Source organism: Gasterosteus aculeatus, chromosome 16 (genome assembly GCF_964276395.1).
Source record: "Gasterosteus aculeatus chromosome 16, fGasAcu3.hap1.1, whole genome shotgun sequence".
In the NCBI taxonomy this organism is placed as follows: domain Eukaryota; kingdom Metazoa; phylum Chordata; class Actinopteri; order Perciformes; family Gasterosteidae; genus Gasterosteus; species Gasterosteus aculeatus.
In genome coordinates this window covers 9,788,653-9,805,217 of record NC_135704.1, presented here as the reverse complement: position 1 = coordinate 9,805,217, position 16,565 = coordinate 9,788,653, and the positions used below count along the sequence as shown (strand labels likewise).

At 41.4% G+C, this 16,565-nt stretch overlaps 1 protein-coding gene across 1 annotated transcript; it reads left to right on the top strand.

Annotated features, from left to right (window-relative positions):
• Nucleotides 1–227: 227 nt before the first annotated feature.
• Nucleotides 228–2,501, top strand: sox21b (SRY-box transcription factor 21b). Its single transcript, XM_040202347.2, has 2 exons — nucleotides 228–570; nucleotides 703–2,501. The coding sequence occupies exon 2, from the start codon at nucleotides 718–720 to the stop codon at nucleotides 1,462–1,464; it is 747 nt and encodes a 248-aa protein (XP_040058281.1). The 5' UTR covers nucleotides 228–570; nucleotides 703–717; the 3' UTR covers nucleotides 1,465–2,501.
• The last annotated feature ends 14,064 nt before the right edge of the window (nucleotides 2,502–16,565 follow it).

Sequence of the window (16,565 nt, the reverse complement as noted above, 5' to 3'; positions counted from 1 at the left end):
CCACCGTCAGGTGTGTCTCAGGTGCGGCGGTCACTTGAATAATAATACGTCAATGTCTTTAATTGAACTGAACAATGTTGCCAAAAGTTGCTCATTGGAATAAAATACAAAATGACCAATGAGCCGAAACAACGCCGTGGTCAACCCCCCCTTACATAATAAATAAAGATGTATGAGACGCGTTTCAGGGTGGAATGTTCAAAAAAAGAAAAAAAGAAAGAAAAATCGTTCAGCAAGTCGTCTACGTTGCTGGGCGCCGACTGCGCATGCGCCGGTGGCACTTTCACTACCTGCCACACGGTCGTGTATTTCACATGGGGCGAGCGGGAGTTGTCATCCACTTGCGTAAACGCTGCTGCCGAGTGGTGGTTTGACAGTCTCGAGCGACGCGACGGGGAAACAAGACGGCTTTTCCCCCCCTACTACTTCTTCTCCTCTTCCCGCTGAAGGCGCATCCCCGGTGGATGCCACCATGGAGCAGAAAACATAAGTAGAGCATTCGTACGGACGCCGCCACTTGTACTTTACTGACGATATTCATCGGTGGAACATGAGGAACTGAAGTATTGGGTAAGTAGCCAAAAGATACGCGGCGGTTGTTTTTAAGGTCGAATGAGTAGAAGCGAACTTGCTGTTCCTATTTTGCAAGTGATTTATACCTATGAACTCATTTTTCACTTTTATTTTTATTTTTTTTCCCAGGGAGTTTGTGCCAACATGTCTAAACCAATGGATCACGTCAAACGCCCGATGAACGCCTTCATGGTTTGGTCCAGAGCGCAGCGCAGAAAAATGGCTCAGGAGAACCCCAAAATGCACAATTCCGAGATCAGCAAGAGATTGGGAGCGGAGTGGAAACTTCTCACCGAGTCCGAGAAAAGGCCGTTCATCGACGAAGCCAAACGCCTGCGAGCGATGCACATGAAGGAACACCCAGACTACAAATACAGACCCAGGCGGAAGCCCAAGACTCTGATGAAAAAAGATAAGTTCACCTTCCCCGTGCCCTACAACCTCGGGGAGCACGACGCGCTGAAAGTGAACGGGCTCTCCGCCGGGTCGCTTTCCGACTCCATCATGGGACACCACGACAAGGCTGCGGCGGCCGCGGCCGCGGCGGCGGCGCGGGTCTTCTTCAACCCGGCCATGTCGAACCCCTACTCCTTTTTCGACCTGGGATCCAAGATGACCGAGCTTTCCCCGCCTGCCTTTTCGTACGCGTCCCCGCTGGGCTACCCGCCGGGCGGCTCCGCGGCTTTCGCCGGGACTGGCGGCGTAGGCGGCGGGTCGACGCACGGGCACACTCACTCGCATCCGTCTCCGGGGAACCCCGGGTACATGATCCCTTGTAACTGTGCGGGTTGGCCCTCCGCGGGACTCCAGCCGCCCCTGGCGTACATCCTGCTCCCCGGGATGGGGAAACCTCAACTTGAACCGTACCCCGCGTACGCCGCGGCGTTATGATAAGGCCCGCGCTGGACTCCCGAGAGAAGAGAAATGTGAAAAACTAAAACTAAAACAAACAAAAAACGCCGTTCATGCAAGAGTTTTATTATGCATGCACAAACCTGTACATGTGATGAAGTGCTCGTCGTCTCAGATATCACATGTGTATGTATATTGATTTATGCCTTGATCTAAGGTACTGCTTATTTAGAGAACTCTCTAATCGATTACTGCCCAGCCATCCCCGGACTAAAGGATGGCGAAGATGCACACATGTGACAGGGGGGGTCAGGTCAGAGCATTTTGTGAAAAGCCCATTTTCAAAGGTACACACTCTACGATTTCTATCTTTTGCAAGTTGCACCTGCTTTGACTGACCTGTTGGAATCATGGGCGGCATGATGCAACGGCCATATTAATCACAGGACGTGGTTGTAGGATGACGGGTTGTAATTCACGGATCAAGGAGGATTTGCCACAACCCTTTTCCCCCTTCTTGAGTGGCTGTAAATGTGTACAGATAAAAACGACTCTAGTTTATTTGCCGTTATAGGCTTAGTGTTTGAGATAGGGCCAGGAACCTCTGCGCGTTTCACTAGAAATGCAGTGTATATTCTGAGTTTTTTCAACCGTTTTATAGATGTCTGTAATATTTATTGTTTAATGGAATCTATGGTGAACCAGACAATTTTAAGAAGGACAAGACTAGTTCTGTAATTTCTGCACATGAAACGTAGAGGATGTAATTTATTTTGAAGATGATGTTGCATTTCAGTGGGTTTGATCGATCAAACCCCCCCCCGCCTTCCGAACGGTGAAAAAAAAGTTGAAATCTAGATGCAGCTGCAAGTTTATTCAAGGAGTTTATCGTTTCTTGCTCCATCACCCTCCCAGTCCCCGTGTCATGTGCAGCAGAAGAAAAAAAAAACGTTTTCAACTAACTCTTATGGAATTTGTATGTTTTTGTGTTTTCTTTAACTTCCGTTATGTACTTCAGCCTATTGTTCACGTGTTGAGCAAAGGACTACAATAAAGCGTATTCGGATTAAACAGAAGAGAATCGCGGCTGTAGTTCTTGAAGAAATGAACAAGATTGTTATCTTTTCTTTCCCCGCTCCTCAGTCCAGGTGAAGTGTAAGGTATCCTTCCTCCAAAGGCCGCTTTTGTCCGCCCCCTGAAAGGCATTACTGGGAGTGGGCGGGAGGGTGGTGGTGTGTGTGTGTGTGTGTGTGGGGGGGGGGGGGGGGGGTGCAATCTAAATCAGCCCATTGTAATCAAGAGCCAAAACCTTATTTATCACAATTTTAATCGTGAATAGGAGGAAAGATAAAACGGCGTGTTACCCCGAGCTTCCTTTTCCCATGCTGGAACAAGCTTGTCTTTGAGGCTTTTTAAAACATCATGAACTGAGATAAAACAAAGTGAATTTCATTTAAGTTAAAGAGGGACACGCTGCTTTAAAAAAAAGAAGCCCGCTGATCACCTGTTCTAATGGGTGGAGTTAAGCAGGTGTGTCTGCGTGCGTCGTTCCAATTCCTATTAGATCTATAACTTGTAGGCAATGTTGTTTAAGCAAACTGCCCCAGAGAGATTAATTCATACGGATCAGGGCGATTATGCAAAACTAATTTGGACAGTCCAGGGATAATTATCTCCGTCACGGTTAATTAAACCCTTTCAGCACTCCGTTCTCCATTGTAACACCCCCGATCACTTCTCTCCACGCAACTTCCTTCTTGGCCCCCGAAAAATGAGCGCCGGTGACCTTGTGGGTCATTTACACGCAAAAAGAAAATCGCTCTTTTTGACACTAAAATGTGTTGGTTCTCGAGTGACTTTGAGGCCAGAGTGATACATTTTTTTCGACTTTTAGTATTAATAAATATACCTAATCATACAACATTTCAGTACTGCGTAAAATAACAAAATGACAATGGCACATTTAAAAATGATTTTAGGCAAAGGGAAAGCCGTAAGGAGCTTGTGCCATCAAAAGACAGGGATGGTCGTCATGCCTGGAAAAGAACTTGTATTACGCGTCCAATGGCCATTTCTTTCTCTTTCTCGGGTCTTTTTTTATTATTATTCTTTTCTTGAGGAAAAGGCGAAGAATACTGAAAGAACTTTTTTTTTTTTTTTTTTTACTCTGGGAGCGTTTAGACGGTCGAGGAGGTTTTGTCTGGGAACAAAACGTGGGTTGGGAGGTTTTGTGAGAGTGTTGTTTGTTGAAGTGGAGCTCAGCAAAAGCGGCTGCTTTCCCTCATTGTGATGAAAGCAATCAGTGGTATTTGGAAAACTGTTAGCATTGTGCACTTCTTCTGTGTCCGTTGTGGAGGATTTCTTTTCACAGGCTTTTTTTTTTTTTTCAGGCGATCCAGCTGGCCGGAGTGAATAGCAGTGCAATGTGTACACGCTTTGTCCCTCCAAGCCCTTCAAGTAGCCCACATTGAATAGAGTGAGTTGACACTGCATGACAGTGAAACAACATAATAAAAAATACATGAGCGCATGAATAGAAGCAGGCGCATAAATAAATAAAATGGGTGGCCAAAACTGGATAAACTGAATGACAAAACGGTGAAAGGGGAACAAAAAGATATTTAACACGCTAGATTAGCATTAGAATGCAATCTACAAGCCAGAACAATTGATGAATAGGTTTACCGGCCAAGAAAGAAATGGACTAAATGCCTTTTGAATAGATAGCCTATGTTTTTTTCTGTCTAAGACGGGAACTGAATTGGGAAAGGTGGAGATGCAACTATGGAAATAAGTGGGAGAAAACGTTTTCTTATAAATAGTTTTTTTTCTTCCTCTTTTTGATCAAAGATCCTTAAGTGAGAAGCAGTACATCTGTTTCCCAGGATAAAAGTGATGCTCATTAAAATATATATTTTCTTAAACCAAACCAATTATGTCTTTACTTGACATCTGTTGTCTTGCTTCGCTCAGGCCTAAAATAAGTTATATGATACAAATACATAAACGTTTCTGAGGACTAATCTATTAAAAATAGCTTCCGTTCACCTAAGTATTTACAATACACGCTTGCAACCCACACAATTAGATGGTGAATACGTTTTTATGGGCATGCTTATATTTATATAAACGCTAAGGTGCTGAACAATGTGAGCACTTAACGTTGGATAAACTCCAGAGATGAAGAAGCCTTTATTTGATTTGACACTCTTAAACAAACTATCTGTCACTATAGCTACTCACGGCAATGTGTCATTTAGAAGGGTTTTTTTTTTGGCATTGGTAGGGCGTTAGAAGCAGAAAAGGTTTGTCTTTAGCGAGAGTGTTTACATGAGATAAAGAAAGGTCCTCCTGCAGAAACAGCCCCTGTATTATTTGCATATTTCTTTCTGTTCAATTCAGAGCGAACAGAAAGTTAATTTGTGAAAAAATAACTGCGGTTTTAATAAAACCTTCATTCATATTCTTTCAAATTAACACCATGCAGAGGAGGCCTGGAATTGTTTTTTTAATTTAAAGTAATGATTTAAGCTTAATAAATACATTTCTTTGTGATGATCTATTACTAGAAAACATATATTTTGTTTATATTTAAATAAAAAAATTATAATTCAAAATCCCAACCATACTTGCCTTGGTGTTGGACTGCAGAAGATTTAAAGCTATGGCTGTCTCATGTTTTTGTAAGCCCCCCCATCTGATGCCCTGATATCATTATGTCTTAGTGTTAAACCCTTTATGTGCCTGTAAGACATTTGTAGAAGTGAGATTAGGCAAATTAACATACATATCAACCATGTTGACCTCAGAGGGATGCACAATGGCTTCCTCATCCCTAATTCGCCCAGGGCTGCCCTATAAGCATGTGGATTATCACCTGACTTCAATGGCTTGAGATGGATCATTTTAGTATTTTTCTGACATGAATAATATATCACTATCATCTCTTTGGGTACATTTGGTCATATTTGTTTGCATGCTTTTTGCCCACCTGGCTATAGTAGTATTCGTTTGCTGTGTGCAATGCTGGGAGCCGGCGCTGCTTCTGTGCGGAACCTCAAAGGGTCTTGATCACTGACTTCTCCATCTCATTTTAGGCAAATCAAAGTGTGGAAAGTCTCTCCCGAAGCAATATCTCCATCATCAGGCTGGGTCAAGAATGTTTATGAAGGCTGTGTGCCACATTACCTGTAATCTCCCGAGTGTAAAGTACTGTAGTTCTCACTTCTCTATGCTCCCAGGAGGGAAGAAATGCCAAAATTATCTCGCATTGCACCTTTTCCGCAACCGCTCAACATGGCAAATCAAAGCCTCAAACCCGTACATGTCACTGTGCCCAAGGTCACTCAGAGAAATGAGAAATCTCTGTGTACTCTACAGTCCATCCCCATAAACACGCCACACAGCCTCTGAAGTCTGACTCTGCTCTTAAAAAGTCCAAGTTTGTTTAATAGTACATAATGCAATAAGTCGACCGACCCCTGCTGGAGTTCAGAGAGGGAACGCTTGGATTAGGTTGGGGGCAGGTGGGTGGAGGTAGGGGGGCGGTTGATAGGTTGGGGGGTAGCTGAGGTAATCGGGAGCTTCGCAGGTGAGACGAGTGAACTGCCCCTTCATCGTCGACCACCAGATTGTCTGTCTGGTGCATCACTGTATTTTAAATGCATTTTAGGACATTTGTTATGTCAGTAGAATCTTTCTTTACAACCTGATCCTAAAATTCTCCTCCTTGTGATTTGACACATTGATGATAATTTTGATTATTTAATCCCGTGGTTCTGTTTGAGGGTAACTCGGTCCTTATTAATACCTCAACTAAGCATAAGATCAGTTATTATTAGTTCAATTATCATGCTTCTTTCTAATTGTATTAGTATGTCTCCTCGAGGTGTCACGTAACAGAAGGCCGAAAATTATTTCTTTGGAGTCTCAGCTGTAAAACTTGGTTTCACTAAACCTCTCTGGCATCTTTAAGCTCCAATATATGCAACGTCATAGAATAACGTACTTTACATTTCTTTGCTAATTAATTTCTGCGGAAACAAAATAAATACATATTTCCTCATACATTAACTTTTGAAAAATAAAATATTGTATCCTTTTATGTTATAACAAAGCTGTATGGTATTCTTATTAACTTTTAAACTTCAACATTATTGTTGCATCTGTGATTTGTGGAAAACCAAATAACAAGGAAGAAAAGTCAATGTCAAAACATGTTAAAATTAACATCAGATATGGATCCCCCAAAATTTCACGCATTTCTTCTGCTGATAGGCTTTACTTTTTCCTCAACCATAAGAGAAACTCATTTGGAGACGTGCAATAAAGACAAATATGAGCTTGTTTATATCCGTCGGTCAAAACGAGAAGAAATGAGTTTAGTTAAAAACAGACTCTAAAGCTCCCACTGCTGTCTAAAGGAACTCACTGCACTAATAACCAGTACATTACTTACAACTTCTTACAATATAAGAAGCTGCAATAATTTACAAGCCAGGTTGAGATATTGTAAAAACTGATTTGGAAATATACCATTTAAGATAATGATATATACAAGCAAATGTAAAAGAAGTTTGGCTGTTGTGACACGATTAGACTTTTTCCAAACATCTAATGGCTGCTAGGTAGCCACTGAAATCCTGAAGTTAATTTACCAAAACATGAGATTATTCTATGAATCCATCAATAAATTAGAATAATGTCATTGAGTAGCATTAAAAAATGTTCCTTAAACTGACATGACATTTTTTGTTCCATTTCCAAATGACTGCTGGCAGAGATTGCTGGCTCTCATATTAATTCTCAGGTTTTCAAGGAAAAATATATCTATCATAACTAGAAATAATGAAGTTGAAGAGCTGATGCCCCGAGGAGCAGTCACAAAGAATTATATCTTTCTTCAACACAGGACACAGGCAAAAGATAAGTACCTGTCACTTGGCATACTTTCTGCTACATGTGCCTATCAATAAAAGAGATTATATTCTCCAGTTATTACAACAAAGATCTGGGGGGCTCGAAGATTGCACCTTTAATGAGAAGAAATTATTTCCTCCTGCACACTCACAACCACACATTAGTGAGTGAGCGGAAATGCCAACAATTTTCCCTCCCTCTCAAAGTCTTTCGAGAACTTATTAAAATGAGATATTGCCAACACTAATTCACAGGGATTATTTACCACATTTTAACAGGATTATGGTGTGTATAGTCTGCATTGTGATATCGTGCTTTAGCAGTCAAACTGTGCAGACGTCTCGTAATTAACGGTGGCAGAATAGATCGTTGCCAAATGATATGTCGCTCCGTGGCTAATCTTTGTGTAATGAAATATTAAAAATATGCACGACTGCGTCCAGTGGACGGAAACTTGGATTTTTGCCTCCATCAGTGGCGGGCGGCTCGCCATTCTGACTGCACTGCTTTTCTGTTGAAGAGACTCCAGCTGATATCGCAGCGGACTTTGTGGTAGCTGTGTTTGCTATCGTAAATGTAACATGTCAGGTGTAGAGATGTCTAACAGAGGTGACATTGATCTCGTGTCCGTCGCTGCTTTCACCCACACGCGCCATTCTGCAGCCACGGTGTGTTAATGCACTGGAACAACCACATATATGCCCTCGGTAATGACAAATATGAAGAATGCCACTGTATGTAGACAGCAGAGCAATAACAGCCACCTTATTATATCCAGCAGAAAATTCAGCACTTGCAGAACATCTATTTAATCTGTAATATGGCTGCTTCATGAAATGTGCCTTTAGTTATACTGATGAAGGAGCATGACTTCATACCTTAATTGGGAAGTAATGTGAAAGTCCTCCGAACAAATCTATTATGAACGCTCGTACCACACATCACATGCAGGGGTCCTTCAGACACCCCATACTCTTTAGCCACATCATCCCGCTGGGCCTGGTCATATTGTGTTGTGGAAATTTTCCACGTTCTTTGTAACAACAGAAAGGGTTACTTTGAAGGCAATGGCTTTTGTGGCATTGTATTTAAACCTGCTTTGTTTGCTCGTGTGTGGGAAGAAAACGGATCTATAAAGGGATGCGAGGAAGGGAAAGCAATCAAAAGTCTGTCCTTCACTCACTGTGCTGCCAAGAAAAACGTTACAAGGCTATAGGAGCGGCTGAAGCTGCATCTTTGTCTTCCTTCTACTCACCACTGAGAGGTCCTCCTCTCTAGATACTTCAGTTCATTATTGCACACCTAAGAAAAACTTTTATTAAGCCTCCTCGACTGCGGAGTAGATAACTGTCCAAGTTACCAACAAAGATTAAAAGTATTGTATAGTTGCTACAAATCCATGGCAAAGTCTGTAACTTTCAGAATTTTAATTCAAACACGCCGGTTGTTTGTAGGAAAAGATGAAAATGGGTCAAGTGGAACAGAGCGCCTTGACAGACCTTTTCAAAATGGGAAAGAGACGGCTCACATACAGCTGTTACCGGAGACACAAATGAACGTGAATGCGTAGAAGGAGACCTCTAGTCTTTGATAGCAGTGGAGACAGGTGTAAAAATATACATAGCTAACGCAGCAATAATAAGAGATGTATGTATACGGGGCGCAAAGGAAACGCCGAACTGTTGCCTGGCGCTGTCAGGTTCATTTTCCTGTTGCGTCATTCACCATGCCAGCGCGCAGCGGAGCCAGATATGGCAGTATACTCTATTTTTCCTACCACGTGCATCGTGATCTCTTGTCAGGCAAACAGATGTCTGAGCCCCATGGATTGTTGGATGTTTGTATAAGAAACGAGTAAACAAGTTGAAATATGTCCCCCCTTAATTTGATCCACAACGCATCCTGACAGCTAATTCAATTGTTGCAGATTAAAGATGGAGAGGTACATGTCGGGCCCTTTCTGCTGCAGATGAATAAGTTAGTTTAGTGTCTGGTGGCTAACAACTCCACATCTGCGAAATGAGGAATCAGGCGTTTATATTTGTCCTGTAATATTATCACCTCATTGTGACCCGATCTAACCTCTTACCTGTACAGTCAACACACTCAGAGGTGATAAAAGGTGAATGGAGTGTGTGTAATGTTGCAGCCAGCAGCGATCGCGGAGGTAACATGAACTGAGACTGGGCTTTTTTGTGCCTCCTAAATTGCTGGACAGCTCCAGGGCTGACATCTAAAACATAACATCACCAAACAAAAACACATTAAAAGAGAAAAGCTGAGCAGGGGGCTTTAAGCAAAAACCTGAAATTCAAGTTTTGGCGAAGGCAACTGACCCAAATTTCCTGCCCCTTTTTTCTCCTTAACATGCTTCTGCAAGCCCCGGGCCCTGGGGTAACGTATCCCTTACACAGGGATTGCCGGTGCATTTACATAGCATGGTTAATGAGAGATCAACACCAGCAAAGCGCCTTGAATATAAAGCTTTCTTGTAAAAATAATGAGCGAGCGATTGATCCATACTCAAACAAGTCGGTTTGCTGAGTTAATACCAAAGGGAGATTATAGCCAGTGCCAAAAGTGCCCTGGCGTGCGACGCCTTTTGCTTAGAGGGTCCCCAAACTTGTCATCACATTAGCACATGGTCAAGGAGTACATCCTACCCCTCGCATAATCTGCTTTCCTGCACAATTAGCCTTCTATAATAAGGCAGCAGCCTGACAGCCCGCCGGGGGGGTAAATCAGTGGGATGGAGAGATCGTTTACCGTCACTGAAATATAGCCTCTGAGGAGGTTCCGTCTCCAGCTCCTGCTGGTCACATCAGGTCTCCGCGTTATGACAACATGGAGGCTCGCACTTCTTTATTGTGCCAAGCATCTATTGCACTTTGATGAAGCCAGACAAAAAAGGGTAAGGGGGGGGGGGGGGGGGGGGGGTGCGAGGCTGGAGAAGAGGGGAGAGAGAGAGAGAGAGAGAGAGAGAGAGAGCACCCGTGGCCGGGGCGAGATGTGTTTTTCAGCTCAGGAAATCAGTTGTTGGTAGAATGGCAAGTTTCCTGAATAAAATAATAGATAATTTCAATCCGACAAAGGCGAGGAAACTATGGGCAGGAGAACAAAATAGCAGGGAGGGATGGAGAAGGGAAGGGGTTTGAAAAGAATAAGAAGAATTCACTGCTGCTTCTTGCAGGGAAAAGAAAAAAAAAAAAACATTGATGACACCCGGTTCCATTCTTCCGCTCTCCCCTTTCTCTGCTCCTCGCCTCGCAGCACGGCGGGCTAAGCTGGGAGCTGTAATGTCATTAAATTGCAAATGCTTTTTTTTCATTTCCGACACACACTGTTTACTTATCTGGCAAAAACATATGTTGGAAGGAATCCGTTAAATTCTGCCCATTGCCTTGGGTGAAAGTGCAATAGAAACGGGCCCACTGAGCTCCTTCTGTCGTCTCCTTTTAGCACTTTGCCTTATCTACAAGGCTGCTTAGCAGCAAACTGGCGAGTTCAATGAAAAATGAAGATACAGTGCGAGATTAGGGAAGAACAGTGAGGGGAGAAATGCTTGGAGAGAGGGTCATCCCATTGCAAATGATTTCACTCCTCTCCATCTGCATAAATGACTATTTTTAAGGCATCTCCAGCGTCTGTATATTTTTCTCACTCTGCCACACATTTAATTTCACGCCCCGTGTTCTGAATATGCTTAAATGCATATCTCTGATGCACCTTTAAGCCAGAGGAAAGAGGATGGGGGGAGCGGGGAGGGTACGAAAGCAAAATTAAAGATAAAATGGTGTGATTTGCACTACAAGTCTATTACTTTATGGCATTTACATATAGTTTACCTCTGCAATTCCAAGATTTTTTTTTCTACCACCTTCCTATCAGTATTTGGCCTTGTATAAATATGTATAAATCTTTGTTGAGAAAAAAATAGAATTCCTTGCACTGCACTGGAAAGTTTGAAGGGTGCACTTTCTTGCCTTAACTTCTTCTCTCGCTCCCATGAGATTGTCAGCATATCTGCCAGGGGTCGTTCTCTCCGCGCTTGCCCCAACAAAGACCCGGGCTTCAAGCACTCTGTGCCCCGTCATCCCCTCACACTCCTCCCCTCAGTGGAAGGAGTGGGGAGAGGGACCCCCGGGGGGTCACTGCTTGGCCGAGGCATACAGGAGCGAGGAGCGGCATCCTTGTCAAACAAGTGGGTGAGCGGCTGTGTGAAAGCACCGCACGGACTCAGAACACGTCCGGTGGATTGTCGTGACCGGTGTTGGTCCTTCGCAGTGACATAATGAAGAGGGATTTACATGTGTGCTACTCCTGCAATCAGGTGGATGTGTTGTTCTTTGGAGGAAGTTTGAGCTGTGAGGGGGGAAAGCCCGCCCTTAACACCAGAGAAGAGGAAGGCTGAGAATTGGCCAGGGAATGAAAAGGAGAGAGAGAGAGAGAGAGAGAGAGAGAGAGAGAGGGAGAGAGGGAGAGAGGCTATTCAGAGCACGATTCCTTTCCTTTATTGTCTGCCCGCTCAGATTTGAATACGCTCACTCAAAGCAGACGAGAAAAATGCTTCAGACCCTCGCATTGTTGGCTTTCTCTCTCTTCTTTTCTATTTGCAATTAAATGCATTTCAAATGGAACAACTGTACAGAAAGCATTTGTGATAAGAAAGAATTCCATTGCCTTTAACCTCCTTTGTAATGGCTTTGCAATTTCTGAGCACTCTTATTGTGAGAATTGCACAATCCAAACATATCTATGAATAGAAAATGCCACACAACTTAAGTATTGCTTCATTGAAATTAAATTGCATTTGAAATCATTTTTAGTTCTCTGTGTTTCTCATTTCTTAAGCCATTCGCTGTGTTTCTGGTTGTTGTTTTTTTTGCTTTGTGCGCAACATTGTGCCTTGACAGGACCCTTATGTCCTGAGCAGCATCATACACACTGGTCCTAAGCATGGGATGAGATCAGTCAATTAGAATTAATGTCATCCGGTCATTTACAGCTAAACAACCTCCATGTGTATTGTGTTTGCTTTGTGTGCAAAGCATCAACTGCAAAACCAATCTCATCTTCCAGACATGAATTTTTGAAGGATTTGAACGCTGTAAATAACTCCAAACCCTCTCTTACGAGGTTTACCCCTGGAGCACTTTGTAACTTATCAGGGCTGCCTTGTGCCTCCTCTAATGCTTGCATTATGCTCAAATGTAAATCGGTAAGCTGCCAGAGAGGTGGGCGGGAATCACTGAAGAAAGAACCACTGACGGGTCTAGCCAATATTCTGATTGGGGCATAGCAAAACAAACAGTGTAGTTTTCTTTTTCTTTTTTAAAGCAAAATGGTTAGTTTTTTTGTTGTTGCTTATGAACACAAAAGTATCACACTGCTAGGTTTTATTCACAAACAATAGTCCTTTTAGTGTGACACAGTTTCAGAAATTTTAGCTTGAGTAATAATAGGCGAAACTCCCACCTTTGGAACATTATTATATTGGAAAAAAAGGTTTTTGAGGGCGGTGGGTTTTAATTTTCCAAAATGCCAACCCTAATATTAAAGGGAAACTGTACTAAACTCTGAGAGAATAATGCCCAGGGGTCTGTTTTGTACTATTAATATCCATCTCTAATGGTACAAGAGACTGATTAGTAATTGGGACAGACTCATTTAATGCATGTAATGAGCATTATAGGTTTCCCATATACTGTGCACTTCCTACCGAGGAAAATGGATAGCATCTTCATCAATTTGAACGCATGTTGACCTTCATGGGCAATTACTCTACAACACAGTTCTTCATGCTGCTCGTCCTTGAAAGGGCTTTATAGCGTAATGAGTATATCATCGGAATCTCCCAAATAATTTGACCTCAAGCATGTTTTGCAGCACAACTATTAATCTTATTTTCCAGTGAATCATCTATATCAGTTTGCAAGAAAACTGGGTTATACAAGAAAAAACTAGTGCAGAGGAATATGTGGCCTCTAGATATTAGTTTGGCGATGGATAGGAGTCTTAAAGAGGATTAAAACTGCATGCAGGCTAGTCATTTCATTTGACTGCATACCACCCAACCCACCGTATATACTGTCAGTCACTGCTTGGCATGCTTTATATTTGAAATGGTGACAGTTAAAGTACAAAGATGTCCAATGCTAGTCTATTTCATGGTATATTTCTTGGAGCATCCTGAAGGAAATGCAAACTGTTAGGGCCAGTCCTTGTGGCGTACCGGTGCCACGAGAAACAGCAACACTGCCCCCCTGCTGTGGTCTGTAGTCACTGCATCTCCTTCTTCAACTGTATCACTCTGTCTCACCAACATATATCGTCATAGTGAATAGAAAGGCAATAAGATATAACAGCTAACACAACTACTGTAAATAAAGATATTCTTCTTGACATTTCTTGTGTCTTTGTACAAAAAGGAAAAAATAGACATGAGGAAATGAGAGGAGAACATGTTGAATGTTGTTTTTAAATACCAGCAGGGGAAATGTAAGAAAGGGATAAATCATACAAAAATGGATTTCATTTTGTTTAAGAGGAAAGAAAATTGTCAGTACGGAAGATTAATAATACGCTTTTAAAAATTGGGCAGGCAGGCTTTGTGAGAGCTACATCAGAATGCTTGAATATTTACAGCTATTGTTTGTTAGAGGTTATTGTGAACTCATGACGCCCCGTAGGCAGCTCTTGTTGAAAAAACGTATATAATTGCTGTTTGTTTTATATAAATCTATTATGTGTATGTGAGGCTTTATGCTAGAAATAGCAGCAACATCCATTTTTGTATTTGTTTTTCAAAATGTTGTTTAAAAAACAAATTGCATTTAGTACTCATTTGAAAAAAGAAAGCTTATATGAATATGGAAAAGACACCTAAAAGCCCAGCAGGGGCTGCAGAGTGGCTCTCCAAATTACATCATTAAGGAAAGAGGACCAAATAAAACAAGGAAAACATGTGAATCTGTTTTCACCAGTTTTTAGGACATTGAACTCTGTTCTTCATAAATGTCACTGAAGTGGTCGCAATTAGAAATACAAAAGGCCTTTTATTTAAGGAGCACATATTCCTTTAAAGTGTATGCAGAGGGGGGAGTGTTAAGTGCAATGTTCACAACGCTGTCAAGAAAATGCAGGCATTTCTTCATCCACATGGTAACAAGTAGATCCTTTCACCAATGAATGATCACTTCCCTCTGTGGAGAAGGACTATGAACAAACGGTGTCGTTTGTCCTGCTTCAAAGATGCTTTCTGGATTATTATGCACGTCTGTGATGAAGAACTCCATATGGACTATTATGCACATCTGTGATGAAGAACGAAAAGACTCTGAATAGACGGAGAGTTTTACAACACATAAAGGATGCAAATCTAACTCTGCACCGCTACTTTGTGTGGTTTAAGAAATATATTTCTCAATGTTGTCCACTAGAAATAGCCGTGGATAAATATACAGACAGATATTCATTTGCCATTCTGACCTGATCAACAGAAGTTTGCAAATAAAAAATAATCTAAAAATGTATTATTTGTTATTTATAAGAAAACAGTTTGTCATTCACACAAGCATGTCATTATATGTGGAAGCCTGTTTCTTCGTAGCTCTCTGGCACCATCCTGTGTTTCAGTAAGAATAATTGATTCTGTTTATTTACACATCTTTTAGTTTTGTCCAACTTCACACCACAGCAACGCTGAGGGTCGATTCAATTCAGAGTCACCTTACTTATTTAAATAAATGTCTTAAATAAAAAACTGTCGTACATGAGCTTACAATAAAAGGCTATTTAATAAAAATCAACCAAAGGGATTCTCTATCTCTGAATGTTATATGACCGTGTTTAGATTATGGATAGTTACAATACAGTTTCTGTTCTCATCTTTATTTTTAAACAAGTATAAATAAATGTCAAGTGTGCAGATTCTCAAATATAATAAATCAAACTAACTATAGTTTTCTTTAGGTTCTCAAAAACTGTGCACGATTGCAGTATTTAACAGTGTGAGTTTGTACTGAAGGTGCTCACTGTTTCCTTTTTCATTATCCTAAATGAGTTTAGGCCTTTAAGCATTTATGTTTTCTTTCCATTTCATAGCATTTGATTTTATCTTGTCTTTAATTCTGTTTATGGATTATGCATTTTGCATGCAAAACATCCAATTTTCCTAAACCTGACAAGCCATGACTGTGATGAATAAGTCAAGTAAGTAAATTAGTTCAAATCACATACACCATACGTTTAATCAATTTTTCTTTTCTCGCTCACAAAGGCACACATTTTTTTTTATGGACATGAATGCGAAATTGTTTCTATAGAGGCATTCCGTCTACCTTCTCCCGGGAATTCAGCTCACTAATCCTGTTGAGTGCAGTGAACCCCACACGGCCCGCAAAAGACCGAGTGGTCACACATGAGATTTCTCAGAAGCCGGTGTCATTTTTATCTTTTTTTATCAGACTTTAAGGGCGTTTTGGACTCTAAATCTGACGCTTTTCTGGTGTGATATCGACCGCCAAAATAATTTTATGTGGTTTTCTATTAAAGTCCCAAAGATTCACATTTTTTTTAGCATCATAAAAAAAATATATATATATATATATATTTTCATGTATTTAAAAAGAAGTAGTATGAAGATATATTGGATGTGATGAGGCCGTGGACTATTGGACTACTGTTGGAAATGTTTCGCACATATGAAGTATTGAGAGAAGTTTATCAAAAAAATATGACAAGTGAGGGATCAGAATGAAACGCTTATTCAAATGTTTATGTATAATTTAATCTTGCCTCATTCATGATACACATCAGTTATAAATGAATAGCTTTCATTACAATGGTGAGGCTCATTGGAAAGCACTAACTGTTCTTAAGCTGTCAGCAGTCACATGTCAGGCCACTGGAATGCACCAGGAGTGTAAAGACAGAAAGACACAGCATCATGAGCTCCGACCATTATCCTGTTTCCCCGGTGGTTGTGTGACTGCTGCTTCCGACCAAAGACTGCTTCAAAAAGACTGAAGATGAATTGTCTTCCTTCATACAGTGAAAAAACAAATAGTATCACTTCACCGTGACTTCTAAAGAAAACACATGACCGAGTGATTGACAATCTTTTAAGTCACCAGTGAGGGTGCTAAAGTATGTATGGATTTGACCTGAATGGCTTTATTGTTAGTTATTAGAAAGCAATATCCCCTCTCCGAAAAGAAACT